The 14,713-nt window shown below is 43.3% G+C and overlaps 1 protein-coding gene across 2 annotated transcripts in view; it reads right to left on the bottom strand.

Annotated features, from left to right (window-relative positions):
• Positions 1-289: 289 nt before the first annotated feature.
• LOC146796297 (meiosis-specific coiled-coil domain-containing protein MEIOC-like) overlaps positions 290-14,713 on the bottom strand; it is a 235,756-nt gene continuing 221,332 nt past the window's right edge. For both annotated transcript variants that reach the window (XM_085628809.1, XM_085628810.1), the window contains exon 7: positions 290-2,691. In XM_085628809.1, coding sequence (XP_085484935.1) covers positions 2,411-2,691 — 281 coding nt within the window. In that variant the 3' untranslated portion in view covers positions 290-2,410. The remainder of the gene's footprint in view (positions 2,692-14,713) is intronic.

Raw genomic sequence — 14,713 nt, 5'->3', positions numbered from 1 at the left:
TCCTACACTGGGTGAGAAACAGTCTGCTTTCTTAAATTCCCAAAATTAAGTTAAAGTAAAATAAAATGTTTTGTTGTTGAAACAGAGGGAATTGTCTTACATCATTAGTTGCCATGGTGGCTGTCTAAGGGAAAGGCTGATGAATGACTGGATAAGTTAAGTAACCCATCTAATTTGGCCGATCTGGGCAGCACATCTTACAACTTTAAGCAGTGACTTGCCCAGAAATTTGAGAAGTCAAAGCATTTTCTAGTTTTAAAGGGAGTGAGCTTAGATTTTTGGAGGCACATTTTATTTTTTTCTTTGGAGATGAGGGTCAGACGGAGGTAAAACAAATTCACTTTCCTAAACTCTGAGCTTGAAATACAAGTTAAATCTTAGAAGAACTGACACTGTATGACGGTTCTGAGGAAGTATAGGATAGGCAAGAAGAAGAGTTTGAAAATGCACAGGAACATCAAATGATTTGCCATTCTGCTATACGACTCTGAAGAGATCAAAGTTGTGAGTACCATGAACATGAATCCTTTTTTAGATATACGAACAGCCACATTATTTCAACTATTCCTTGAGAAGAGAAAGAGGTCTCAGATTGAGAGATTTTGAGACGTTTGAGCATCAGAGATAAGTCTAAATGCTGGCGGCTGTAATTGATGAGGGAAAATATCTTGAGTATTAAGGATGCAAGAAACGATAATCCACACTAGGAATGGACAGAACTGTATTTCAGTACAGTAGAAAATAAATAACCCCTTGATGAATCATCACATCAGAGATATGCAGCAACAGGAAGAGTAGAAAAAAGAAAGAATAGATAGTATCATTTATCTGAACATGCATGACTTCCTAAAAAAATGAATGTTTATCTTGTAAGGAGGCTGGGCACAAAAGCCATGATCTTGAAAGCTAATCTACAGAATAAAACCTTTTGTATTATAAAAGGAAATGTACAATATTAATCTCCTATCATCTTGCAGCCAGTTTTCTTCTTCCAATTTTACAAAAGTGGTAAAAAAAAAGTTTTTATGATCAACTGATATTTGTTGTCCAAAAATACATACCATTTCTAAAATACTATAGCAACAATATCAAATACTTTACCTACTTGAGGTTGAAAACTATTGACTTGCTTGAAGTAATTTTAAAAAAATTGCTTTGACTCATATAGAAATGAAGACATTAACACCATAATAGCAAGACATATGAGGCATCAATCATTTAAGCTATTCAGTCTTTTTTCTTGACCCTTGTGGTGATATTTATATTCCTTAATTATTAAACACTTTGAAAATATAAATGCCAAAGAACATGGACTGGTTATTTGTAAAATTATTTTTTAAAACAGTCCCAAATTAAGAAAACTGTTAAAGCGGTAAAATACTCATTTAGTGTTACCAGAAGAAAGCAAGCAAGGACGTAATTTCCTAATATCCCATTCTGTACATTCACATTAACACATAACACTTGTGATTGTCTAAGCCACAGGATGAACACCAGTTGTAGAAATTAAATACATTAAACTCGTTAACCTAAAACAAACTGGTTAAAACTGCTTTGGTAATCTAGGAGAGTTAGCCTTTTGAAAATACTTTGCAAACCACTTCCCTCCCATCCCAAATTCTGTATGTTATTTATTTATATATTGACTATACACATTTCCTGAGTATTGTTACATTGTATTAGTGGGAAGGTTGGCAAATATCTAAATGTAGATTTATATATGTATATGTATATATATATATTAACCTGGCCCTTTAAATAAAAAAATGTATTCAAAACACTAAAATAAATAGGGAATGTTTCTGAAAACGATAGTACCATAATCTATTAATAACCATATAATTCTGAATAAGTGCATACTATGTTAAACAGATATTCTTGTGGCAATATTACATCTAAATGCCAATCCTGAGAGACATTCTTTTAATCACCTGATAACTAAGACTTAATTAAATACTCCTACAAACGGCTTTTAATACAAACCATTTGATGTATATAAAAAAGTACATTTGCCACACGGAACACACTACACCACTTGAGTTGCATGAAGTTTAGCTCTGATTAACCAATCACAAAAGCAAACCAGAAAGAGTATTTGGGATACAAAACAATGAGTATTACCTACAACCAGATATTCCAAGACATCCTAATATAGAATGGTCAAAAAATACTTGTGCAGAACAAACAAGTTGGGAAACAGAATTTTGTTAGAAAGTCAGAGCTAAGTAGCTTATGCTTAATTTGCAACTTAATATATTCATTGTATACACTTCACACTCGAAATGTGTAACTTGTAAACCACATACTTTGCACTGTGGAAACAAAGCTCCATGACTATCAATTGTGGTATTCCACCTATTCGTAGTCAGTTCAACATTTTCTACAGTACAAGTGAGATCTTCCATACATTTTACGCATGGTTTCTTGCATCCTTGCATGGTTCGGACTGTTCTTCGTTATTCTGTTTTTTGCATTCATTGTGGACACGTTCTGCGTTTAAGTCCAATGCACTGCTATCAATAACCCATCCAAGACACAACTCCTGCAAAGCTCTCTCCACATCTTCTTGTTTCACAGGAGTAGTCAAAGAGGTTTTCGGTAAGGTCATTTGAAGGGCACACCAGAGTGCTGTACGTGCCTTGCGAGTTGAAACAACTAGCTCTTTAATAGCAGCAGCTAATCCAAGGACATCTAGGGGCAATAAGGCAGAAAAAAAACTATCAAAAAGTTGCACAATATTAATACAACTGATTGTTCTACACAAATGACTTAATGTGACAGGCAAATTCAGAGCACAAGTTTTAAAGAAAATTCAGGTATCCTTTACAAAATCACTTTTTTTTTGTGTTAATCGTGGAAAACAGGTAACTGATAACATCAATACAAGTACACTTGACTACTCACTTTCAAATTAACAATTGTCAATGTTATTGCACTTTAACACCTAGAAACATAACCTCCATTCTGATAAAGAGCAGCTGCGTATGCCATAAGTTGTCCTCCTTCTGTGTTAGATGACAACAGAAGGGCAGTTGTTTGTTAAGGACACATAATTTTATACAAGCACTCGATAAGTCAATAGGTTTTGCCTGTGACACTTATGTTTCCCACATTTCAGCTGCAAACGCGCGAAGGTATGACTGCCATACTGGAATGATTGTTCTTACAAAGAAAAACTACTGAAATATGGTCATTGTGAGCGCTTACACATGGGCATTCAACGCAAAACCATTTCTCCTTTGCTTTAGGAAAAATCACTCAATGACGTTTGCTGTGCAGGCTTTTGCATGCACAGTGGCCATCTTTGAATGACATTTCTAAAAACAGTAAAATTATTTCAAGATGGCCACAGGGCAGCTGTGTGCATGGTGACAATCTTCAAATGATTTTCTTTTGTTTACCATAAGAAAAAAACTCAAAGATGTTTACAAACAAAAGATGCACGCTTGCAGCCATTTTGAAACAATTGTAAAGTGACCAGCAACCAATACAGCAGCGGGCAGAGCTCAGAGTGTGAGAGCCCCAGGGAGGCAAGTGGCCGCCGAGAAGGAAGAGATTCATTTTTAAAGGTAGAGAGAGGGAAAGATAGAAGTCACTCATGTACTGCAATGCAAGGTCCGACAGTAATGGAAGGCTACAGGTCATCCAAGCAAAACAGTGGGAGATTGAAATGCTCAGTGGGCAGGGAACAACAATAGGGAGGAAAGCCAACAGAGCAGGAGCATGGCAGTTAGATAGACAAGAAAGTCATTGAACCATAAGAAAGGAGTGGATCCAAAGCCCACTCTAAGTTTTTAATGGATAGAAAAGGTCCATAGGCAAGTCCTAAAAACAACTAATACATTCAAGTGCAGTTAAGGGAGATAGATTAATTGTTACATTCAGGTATACAGTTCCAATCTACCTTATAAATACACACTTTCCTGCCCATGTTTCTGCAGAGCTTCAAGCCTCATACCACTTTCTAAAGGTATAGTTAGTCTAATATGAAGCCCGTGCTATTCACACAATGCATCAAAGGTATACTGTTCCTGTTGACAAGAGTGCAAGTACCTGCTTTGGGCTTTGGTAAGATGAAGCAATTTATGAAGTGATACTTAACAAGGACATTGTAAAAACTTAGTACTCAACACACATTATTATTAGATTTATTATTTTCTATGGAGTGGAAGTTAATGTAAAGCTTAGACATGATTTACTCATAAGCACGCTTTTTGAAGACTTACACTGCACTTCAGATAGTCTATATGCAATCGGGACTTGGTTTTGAAAGCGGAGATTGACATAGCCAATCAGAATTCTTTGAATAGTGGCACTATCATCTGCATGCATTGTACGTTCTGTGGTACGGACATGAAGCAGACAGGCAATGTGTACGTTTATTGGCGTGTGATGGGTGTTCTGAGCAAATGGGGCTAATAGTATTTAATGCCCAACAGGCTAGGGACACTAAATCTGTCAGCCCCCTTTTGCAGCCTTTTCTTTGGTTCTGGTTCATAAGCATGTGATGAGCTATTACCAGTAGCTAAAGTCTTCTGCACATAGGGCATTAACCACTGTAAATATCCTCAGCAGGGGAAATTAAATGTATTTGTCCCACTATTCATGTCCCAAAAACTTGTTGATTAGAAATAGCATTACATCTCAAACACCTTAATTGAAATAGATGAGAACCAGTTTGCTTATAAAGAAAATGAGAGCACTTATGACCTACATTGACACACAGACTACAGAACTACTGATTGACACATCCCTCTCCAACATGCATGCTAAACATTAGGCAAAACTAATTCAAATATACCAAACTCATTTAAATGAAAACGAACCAATAGAGTATTTAAGTGCTAATTTCAAAGGAGCAGACTGGTAGTACATAAGACATATAAGCTGTATGTACTGCATTTTCTCGGCACACACTAGTTTAACTAGACAATCTAAAGAACCTTAATCCTTGACAAAGCTGGTTCATGGATTCTCAAACATACTTTCCGGGTATGAAAAAGGAGGGGTCATGGTATGCCAGTTCCATATATCCATCTAAAAACAAATTCTACATTCAAGGAAATTCTAAATGTGCCCGCAGGTACTGCGTGTTCAATTACTTTGTCAAAACACCCATCGGGCGCCAACACGGGCCCAGGGGATGAGGTACCTGGGTCCTTGTAAGGCTTGGGGAGGAGGGCTGCGCGCCCTCAACGCCTCTATTGTATGGACCCAGGAGATGAGGTCTACCTGGACTATTTGGGCTTTGAGAAGGGCGCTGCATGCCACCCTCGCCTTAATCTAATGTGTTTGGTCCCAGGATAGGGTCACCAGGACTCCTACAGGCGCGTGGAGGTGGCCTACACATCCGCCCCACCATATAATTTGGCCTGGGGATGGGGGCCATCTATGGTTCGGGGCGCGGGGGGAGGGTGCATGCCCCCCCTCCCATTATATATATTTATTCACAATGCTGATGAACTTTCTATCTTTTTTTTAAATTAGTTGCGATCCCATGGGAGGCTCAATGGTTTGCAACTTTTTCCCAAGAAAATACATTTTTATATAATTTTAGCCCCCAGGGGTGCAGTGCTGGGGTCCCTCACAGGGCCTGGGGGTACAGGGTATCCCTACCCTGCCTCTTTATATTAAGGTTTCTGTCTTATCTTCAGGACAAGGAACTAAGCCCGAGTCTTGTAATGGCTGCCTGCAACACTTTCCCCTCATGTTCCAGGCAGCCAATCAGAGCCTTGCTCCTGCAGGAGCATGATGGCTCATGGGTAACTGGGCCAATCAGAAGCCTCGATTTTTAAAATCCAGTACGAGGGACTCTTGTGGAAGTACCTCGAACCCAACCGTCCAGATATATACAAATATATTTGATCATTAATATTTCAAAACAAGTAAATTCATTTTCACCAGATCAGTTCCTCTTCCTGACAAATGCAGCATAATTCCATTCACCAGTTTTTCGGTAGTGCTGCTCAAAGAAGTCCATGGAAAATGCATGGGGAGTGTGTGTTTTGGGACCTCCCTTTTTTATCCCCTTCCGCTTGGCGGATCTTCCCAAAATGTTCCATGCACAAACAAAACTAAAAGTAGCACATTTTGGAAAGTTTTGTGAAGATTCGACAAATGGTGCCAAAGTTATAAGCAAAACACAATCCTAACTAAAACTACCCAGTGGAGATTGCCACTGGGAGATAGATATATATATATATATACTCTGAAAAATTAAAGGTTAAAGTGATGTTCTAGTTTTAAATGTTTTCTTTTAATTGACATTTTCACATTACAAAACCACTGAAATTTAATAATTATGTTTGTTAAGTAACTCGAACTTATGCCCTTAAGTATATATAACTTGTGCTCTTGACATGCGCAGTGTTAGCAATGTTGCCATTTCAGATGTCATTCGAGATATTATCAAGAACATGTCATGAGTGATGTAACGTGGATGGCACACGGAATGCATGGAGAGGGGGAGCATTCTAGTCACTTTACGGCATAAGATATAGTTCCTTGAGATATCTAACTCGAGAAATTATGTGGTTTTGTTAGTTTCAAATATTGTTTTAACTAAAATTTACACCTAACTAGAACATTTCCTTAACCTTTGCTTTTTTTCAGTGAATTTCTAAGGATTTTTTGTTTAAATGTAAAGTAAGATTATTTTGATTCCCAACTATAACGCCGCCTTAACGTATGGTTTTACGGTTACTTACCTTCGGTACGATGGATATGTAAGAGACGTATATTAGTTATGTACTCCTTACCTTAGAATTACCCCAGGCGCCAGACTGAATACGGAGAATTTTTCTTCAGCGGTACCCCAGTGCGTCGGTAGGTGGCGTTGCTCGACTCCGCGTTTCTCGTTGGCGTTGTGATTGCCGGAATGATGCTGCGGTATCTACTTAGACGCCGCCCCTATGCGCTGATGTCTGTTTTTTACACATTACATGCCAGAAGCGCAGAACCATGCAAGACACCTGGTGCACAAAACTCGGGCCCTGAAAGGGAGTCCCTTACTTTAGAAGTCAGTTCACAGAATGGGGAGGTAAGAAATCCATAACTAATATAGGTCTCTTACAGATATATCGTTACCTAAGGTAAGTAACTTGTTCATCTGAAAGAGACTATTAGTTATGGATTCCTTACCTTAGAATAGATACCCCAGCAATACCAACCCAAGAGGTGGGTCTGCGAACCAAATTCACACCAGGAAGTCCTGCAGAACGGAGAGGCCAAAGAAGCCGTCTTTCCGGACTTGGCTGTCCAGCCAGTAATGCTTAGTGAACGTGTGCAATGAAGCCTACATGGCTGCCTGGCAGATGTCATGAGGGGGGACTCCACGTCCCAAAGCAGTAGTGGCTGCTGTCACCTTGGTGGAATGGGCGCACAACCCTACTGGAGGTTCCTTTTTCGCCAAAGAACTACAACTCCTAATGCAAAGAACGACCCGACCTTTCTTGGCACCCACATAGCCAACACAGAGCTGATCATCCACCCGGAATGGTTTTGTGCAATCCAGATAAAATGAAAGCGCGCGTTTTGGATCCAGACGGTGGAGTCTCCTCCTAGAAGGATGCGGCGGCGGGAAGAAGGTGGGCAAAGTGCTGGTCTGTCCTATGTGGAAAGAGGTAACCACTTTGGGAAGAAAAGAAGGTCGAGTGCGAAGGACAACCTTGTGCGGATGAACAGTTTGGAAAGGAGGTTTAGAAGAAAGAGCCTGAAGCTCACTCACCCTGCGAGCAGAGGTGATGGCAACCAGAAAGGCAGTTTCAAGGCTCAATAGTCTGAGAGGACAATTATGTAGCGGCTCAAAAGGAGCACACACAAGGTAAGTCAGAACATGGTTCAAGTCTCACTAGGGCATTACGAAAGGAATAGGAGGAAACAGATGAGTAATGCCCTTAAGGAGCGATTTACAATAGGGGACCTGAAAAGAGAAGGCTGATCAGGAAGGCGAAGAAAGGCCAACATGGCCGAAAGATAACCTTTAAGAGTGCCCAGAGCAGAGCCCTGCTGGGCCAAAGAAAGAATGAAGAGGAGAACCTCTGAAAGAGGGGCAGAAAGGGGATCCACAGCCTATGCTGTGCACCATGCCACAAATCTGTTCCCTCTACAGGCGTATACCGTTTTGGTGGAGGGACACCTGGCTGCCAAGATAACATTAGACTTCAGGAGGAAGGTTGAAGGCTGTCAACTGTTGCCGCTCAATCTCCACGCAAGGAGGTGGAGGCTGGACAGGTTTGGGTGGAGGACCGTGCCTTGCTGCTGTGACAGAAGATCCTCCCGAAGGGGAAGTCTGATTGGAGGATCGATGGTCATGTTCAAGAGCTCGGGATACCAGACTCTTCGTGCCCAGTCAGTAGCCACGAGAATTACTTGGGCACGGTCTCGCTTGATCTTCTTCAGCACTCTGGGCAGAAGTGGTATAGGCATAAAGGCGTGTAGAAGACCACAACTCCCCTTACGACGAAAAGCATCGCCTAGCGAGTGCCGCATTGGAAATTCCAATGCGCAGATTTGCTTACATTGCACTTTCTCTTCAGGGGCGAATAGATCTAACCAACGCTCTCCCCACTGCCAAAAGGGACCTTGCACCACCTCTGATTCAAGGCGCCATTCGTGATCCAGCATGCACTGGCGGCTGAGTTTGTCCGCCCTGGCGCTCAAGGAACCCGCCAGGTGTTGAACCACCAGGGACATGCACTGATGTTCCAGCCACTTCCAGAGACAAAGGGACTCCTGACAGAGGGTCTTCGACCCCACCCTGCCCTGTTTGTTGCAATACCACATGGCGGCGGTGTTGTCTGTGAACACCTGCACTACTCTTCCTTTGAGAGAAGGAAGGAATGCCTTCAGTGCAAGACTAATCGCCTAGAGCTCCAAAAGGTTGATGTGGAGCCCGGACTCCGCCAGAGGCCTCTGAGCTCCGCCTCCCCCATTTGACCGCCCCACCCCAGAAGTGAAGCATCTTTCACCACTGTGAACTGTGGTTGGGGAAGGGAGAGGGATCTGCCGCTGACCCAATCATGATTCGTTAGCTACCACTGCAATTGGTGTGCAGTGCCCTCTGAGATCTGGACGCAATCGGAGAGATTCCCCTGATGCTGTGCCCACTGGAACTTCAGGTCCCACTGCAGAGCCCGCATATGCCACCTGGCATGATCCACCAGCAGGATGCAGGAGGCCATGAGTCCCAGCAGCCTCAGGGTCATTCTGACCGAAACATGGGATAGGGGCTGAAAGATCGGAATCATAGCTTGAATATCCCGGACTTGCTGTTCGGGAGGATAAGACCGAAACTGCAGTGTCCAGAACCGCGCCGATGAAAAGGAGCTTCGGACAGGGAATCAGGTGTGACTTAGGCACATTGACAGTGAAACCCAGCAAATGCAGGAGGTCCGCCATTTTCTGGAGGTGGGAGATGACAGCCTGGGGTGAGCCAGCCTTAAACAGCCAGTCGTTGAGATGGGGGTGGGGGGGGGAGAGAGAGATGAGACTGGAACCCCTGATCTGCGCAGATGAGCTGCGACCACCCCAGCCGCTATCGTAAACACCCGAGGGGCACTAGTAAGGCCAAAGCGGAGCATGGTGAACTGAAAATGCTCGTGGTCTACCATGAACCGTAGGTAACGCCGGTGGGCAGGTAGGACAGGGTTGTGAAAATAGGCGTCCTGCAAGTCCAGCGCTACTATACAGTCTAGTGGGCAGACAGGACCTGACCCTATGTCAACATTTTGATCTTCTCCTTCCGGAGGAAGCGGTTGACGTCCCTGAGATCCAAGATAGTACACAGGCCTTTGTCCTTCTTGGGCACCAGGAAGTAGTGGGAATTACAACCACGACCTACTTCTGGTACAGGGACTCGCTCAATGGCTACCTTGGCCAAGAGAGCCGCAACTTCCTAACGGAGAAGGGCCAAGTGATCCTCCAACATGCGATGAAAAACAGGTGGCATTGTGGGTGGGGCAGTCTTGAAGGGGAGGGAGTAGCCCCTTCGGACTATCTGCAACACCCACCTGGCCGACGTGATGTTTTGCCAGTCTGGGAGGTGATGGTGAATCCTGCCGCCCACTGGCAAATTCGGGTCGTAACCAAAATCAATTTGTAGCAGGAGCCACAAGGTTTGAAGCCGGTCCGCCGATGTGACATCCCCGTGCACCAGGAGTCGAAAGACTCGAAAAAGTTGTTGACAAAAGTCGAAAAATGACAGTCAAAAAGTGACTAGAGGTACCGCTCTCTTCGGATCTGCGCTGGCTGGCGCGGAAAAAGAATTAACTGACATCAGTGCGCAGGGGCGGCGTCTAAGTAAATACCGCGACGTCATTCCAACGGTCACGATGCCAACGACGAATGCGGAATCGACCGATGCCAAATACCAACACACCGGGGTACTGCTGAAGAAAAATTCTCCAGGTCCAGTCTGACGCCTGGGGGTAATTCTAAGGTAAGGAATCCATAACTAATAGTCTCTTTCAGATTTTCTATGTTTTTTAATGTAAAGTAAGATGTCAATTGCCATGCAAAGAGTGGGGTTGGTTGCAGGGCCTGACTGTGGCCAGGTCTTGGGTTTAATCCCCATGAGCGCCACAGCGATTCTCCAGAGGGACGCTCTCATGTCGTGGTGGAACCACAGAATCACAAAATGTTTAAAAAAAAATCTATTTTGACCACGTGAGGGGACCATCCCAAACAAGGCAGAGGGGGGTTAAAGGAACCCCTACACTGGTCCCTTTTTATTTTATTGAATTTTCCAGGACTCAGGGACAGAGTCCCCAAGCCCTATGATGGCAGTAGTAACTTTTCTTTCAGGTTGTGGCCAGCCAATCAATGCGCAGTTGATCTAGCAGATCCACCAGAGTTAATCACGGCCAACCAATCAACACAGGAGGATTGGCGAATATTGGTGAAAATATAAAATATATATTTGTACACACTCGCCATTCATTCACACATGAATGCACTCACAAACTCACGTAGGCACTTATATACCTATTCACCTATCCACTCACACACTTAAACATCCAGCCACATACCCACTCAGATACTGATGCACCCACTCACATACACATTCTGGTACCTATGCACCCACTTGCATACTCAGTTGGAGTCATGCACTCATGCACCTACTTAGAGACTCAGTCAGACTCATGTGTAGCCTCATACCTACAAAGACTCATACAAAGACTCATACACCCACTCACAGACCCATACAGTCACCCCACACACTCAGTCACAGACCCTCTCAAAGTCCTATAGACTCAGTCAGTCAGTTACTCACTGAGAAACTCAGACACCCACTCCTAAACTCACTCAGATATACAGGGACCCACTCACTCAGTCCAGGCTTATGCATCCACTAACAGATCCACCCAGACAATCTGCCTCCCAGTCACAGATCCACTCAGAAACTCCTACATCTACTCACAGACCCACTCAGATACACAGACACCCATACAGCCACTCAGACGTATGCACCCAGTTACTTATACACTCAGAGACTCATGTACCCACACAGTCTCACTTACAGACTCACGCACCCAATGACAGGACCACTCAGATACTCATGCAGCCAGTCATAGTGCCACTGAGAGATTTATGCAGTCACTCACAGACCCACTAAGACACTCATGCACCCACTCACTCACCCTTTCAGACACCCCATTAGACACTCATGTATCCACTCACAGATCCAGTCAGTCATATACGTACTTACAAATGCACAGAGGCACTCATGCACCTACTAACAGATCTAACAGATTGAGTGAGAGACTTACATGTCCAAACACAGACCCATTGTGACAATGACGCACCACACATAGATGCACTGAGGCAGTCACGCATTTCTTTAAAAAAGTATTGATAGACTGATGCACTGTCTCACAGATCCCCTCAAATACTTATACAGTGAATGAGAGACTTGGCGATACAGTGATGCATGCAGTCCTAGATCATACTGAAAAGATATGCACTGTGTTCTAGAGATATTAAGAGAGTTGTACATGCTATTATACAGTCGTTTAGATAGTAATGTGTTTAGTGTGTTGGTTATAATCCATTTTGCAGTTATAAGTTTTGATTGTGAGGGTGGCTATTGAATGCCTGCATTTGTTTTGTCATTTCCTGAGGCCTTTACAGTGACCGCGTAAACTGAAAAATGGTTTAAATGGTTGGTTTAATACAAGCTCCCTACACAAATTTGACTTGAAACAGTGCAGTCATAAAGCCCTAGTGTCTAAAATACTGTAAATTGTGCACATATGTGTTTTGCACACCCTAAAAAAGGCACGCTCATCGCGGTTACCGGAGCCATTGCTACTTTCGGCGTGATCGTTAAAACAGGAAGTAGGGTTCAAACAGTTTTTTAAAAAGTAACCACAAATATATGTGTACAAACATGTTAAGTTAGTAATGTGTGTATTGCAACAGTTCAAAGCAAACACAAGGAGATGATGGACGGAGTGATGAAACATTTTTCTGACACTCACCCCCAGTCACAGAGCTGGGTTTAATCCATCATTGTTCTTTAGCTCACTTCACAAGCCCAGCTCAGACCCAGCTATATGCAAATCAGTCTTGACCCTGTGGCTCATGGGAACAGTTCAACCCGAACTGCCAAGCCAGGTCTTCCCTAGACTGGAAACAAGCATCCTGAGACCGGTTTTGGGGTAACACTCCTCATCAGCCAGGCTAGCTTGACTCCATTGGCAAAGTGAGCAAGGGACCCACATCTTGGCATACCCAGCCAACTAAGGGCGAACAAAGCAAACACAAGGAGATGATGGACGGAGCGCTGAAACTTTTCAGACACTCACCCTCAGTCAGAGATCTGGGTTTAAGCCATCATCGTTCTTTAGCTCACTTCGCCACTCTAGCTCAGACCCAGCTTTATGCAAATCAGTCTTGGCCCTGTGCCTCATGGGAACAGTGCAGCCCAAATTGTCAAGCCAGGTCTTACTGAATGAATTTTTAAGTTAAAATTTCCGAATGTGGTGGTGGTTATTGAATATCTGCTTTGGTTTTCGCGATTTCGCAATGCGATTGAGATTATCGCAATGTCTCTGCAAATTTCAAAAATTCAAAAAAAAAATATTTGACACGAAAATGAACAATATTTTAGTCTCTTGAGTGGCTCTGACTAGAGAGCCTTCGTGTTGAGAGTGTGTATAAGACAGCTAGAGATAAGACTGTATGTAGAGTTTTAGATTGCTTAGAAACACCCTGTTCCCTTTGTCTGTAAAATTTGAAAGCAATGTTTTGATTTGTTGACTTTTGCAGTACTGGGCAATGCAAACTTCAGAAGGTTGGCATTCATGGTTGCTCTGTATGAGTGTGGTGTGCCATTCTTGTGCAAAGTTTTTACAAACTCTGAGAATGTTGCATCTATCTAATAAGAGGAAAAAAGTGATTTTACCAACAAACTCAATCCTCTGTTATGTTAATTTAAACAAATTGTAAAACACAAACTAGACATGGCCATCTCTAATTTCCTATGGAAAGGGAAAAGGGCAAGAATCAGCATAAAAAAGCTTCGCTTAGACAAATCCGCGGGAGGGGTCAATTTACCAGACTTTAAGAGATATGAGACCGCTTTCCTAGCCAAACAAGGAGCCCACTGGCTCGCTCCCTCACCTGAATACACCCCAGTATGGCTAGAAATTGAGGAGGAAATTCTTAACGGTATCTCCCCTAGCGCGGCCCTCTCATCCAACCTGAACAAACTGACCCATTCTAAATCGATATTTCATAACACAAAATCTGCTCTCCTAAAGTTTGATAGAATCCTAGAAATCAACATCCGGGGCTCACGATGGGAATCCCTTTGGGACAACCGTAACATTCTGTACAAGGGTAAGCCCATGCACAACGAGACATGGATCAAAAAAGGCATACTGTTCCCACACCAGCTGTACGCGGGGGAATACCCTATTCCCTTCAGCGACCTACAAATCAAATACGATCTTGCACCAATTGAATTCTATAACTTCCTAAACGTAAAAACGGCTTTGTCCAAACTCAAACTCTCCCCGACACCGCCCTCACTCCCACCATACCTTGCCAGACTAAACAGACTAGGACACCAGGTTTCCTTTCTCTATAAACTCAGCCGTCCCCAACAATCTGGCCTTACTGCCCCAATCACACAATTCTGGAATAACCTTTCATCTAGGCCAATCACAGACTCAGATTGGACCAACGCATGGATATCCTGCACGAGACACAAAATCAGCCCTACACTATCACAGACAAAATACTGGCTCTTACACAAAGCCTTCTGGACCCCCTGCACGATTATTTGCACACAACCTCTCCCCAGATGCCTTTTGCTGGAATTGCAAACGCGCGGGGGGTGACTTATCACACATCATCCTAGAATGCGACTGCGTGGCCCAATTCTGGGAGAATATATTCGACTTGATCTCAAAGCTATTCTCCATCTCACCGGTGAAAGAGCTCCCTTACCTAGTTTTCGGGTTCACCCAGAACCCATCCCTTGATGCAGATGATAGGGCATTACTTGACCTCCTCCTCTCGGCTGCAGTTAAGACAGTCCTCAGCAACTGGAAAGATACCAGCAAGGCCAACTACGCAGGGTGGTTAAATTGGATAATTAGCTTACGTGGAGCAGACAATATTACACTCCTTCAGACACCGTGGCGTCCTGCCACGAGAAAACTATGGTCGACTCTTGATAACTACTTCACGACACGTAAGCCACCTT

This window comes from Triturus cristatus, chromosome 10 (assembly GCF_964204655.1).
Source record: "Triturus cristatus chromosome 10, aTriCri1.1, whole genome shotgun sequence".
In the NCBI taxonomy this organism is placed as follows: Eukaryota; Metazoa; Chordata; class Amphibia; order Caudata; family Salamandridae; genus Triturus; species Triturus cristatus.
The sequence above is the reverse complement of the archived record's forward strand: the minus strand, read 5'-3'. Positions and strand labels throughout refer to the sequence as shown.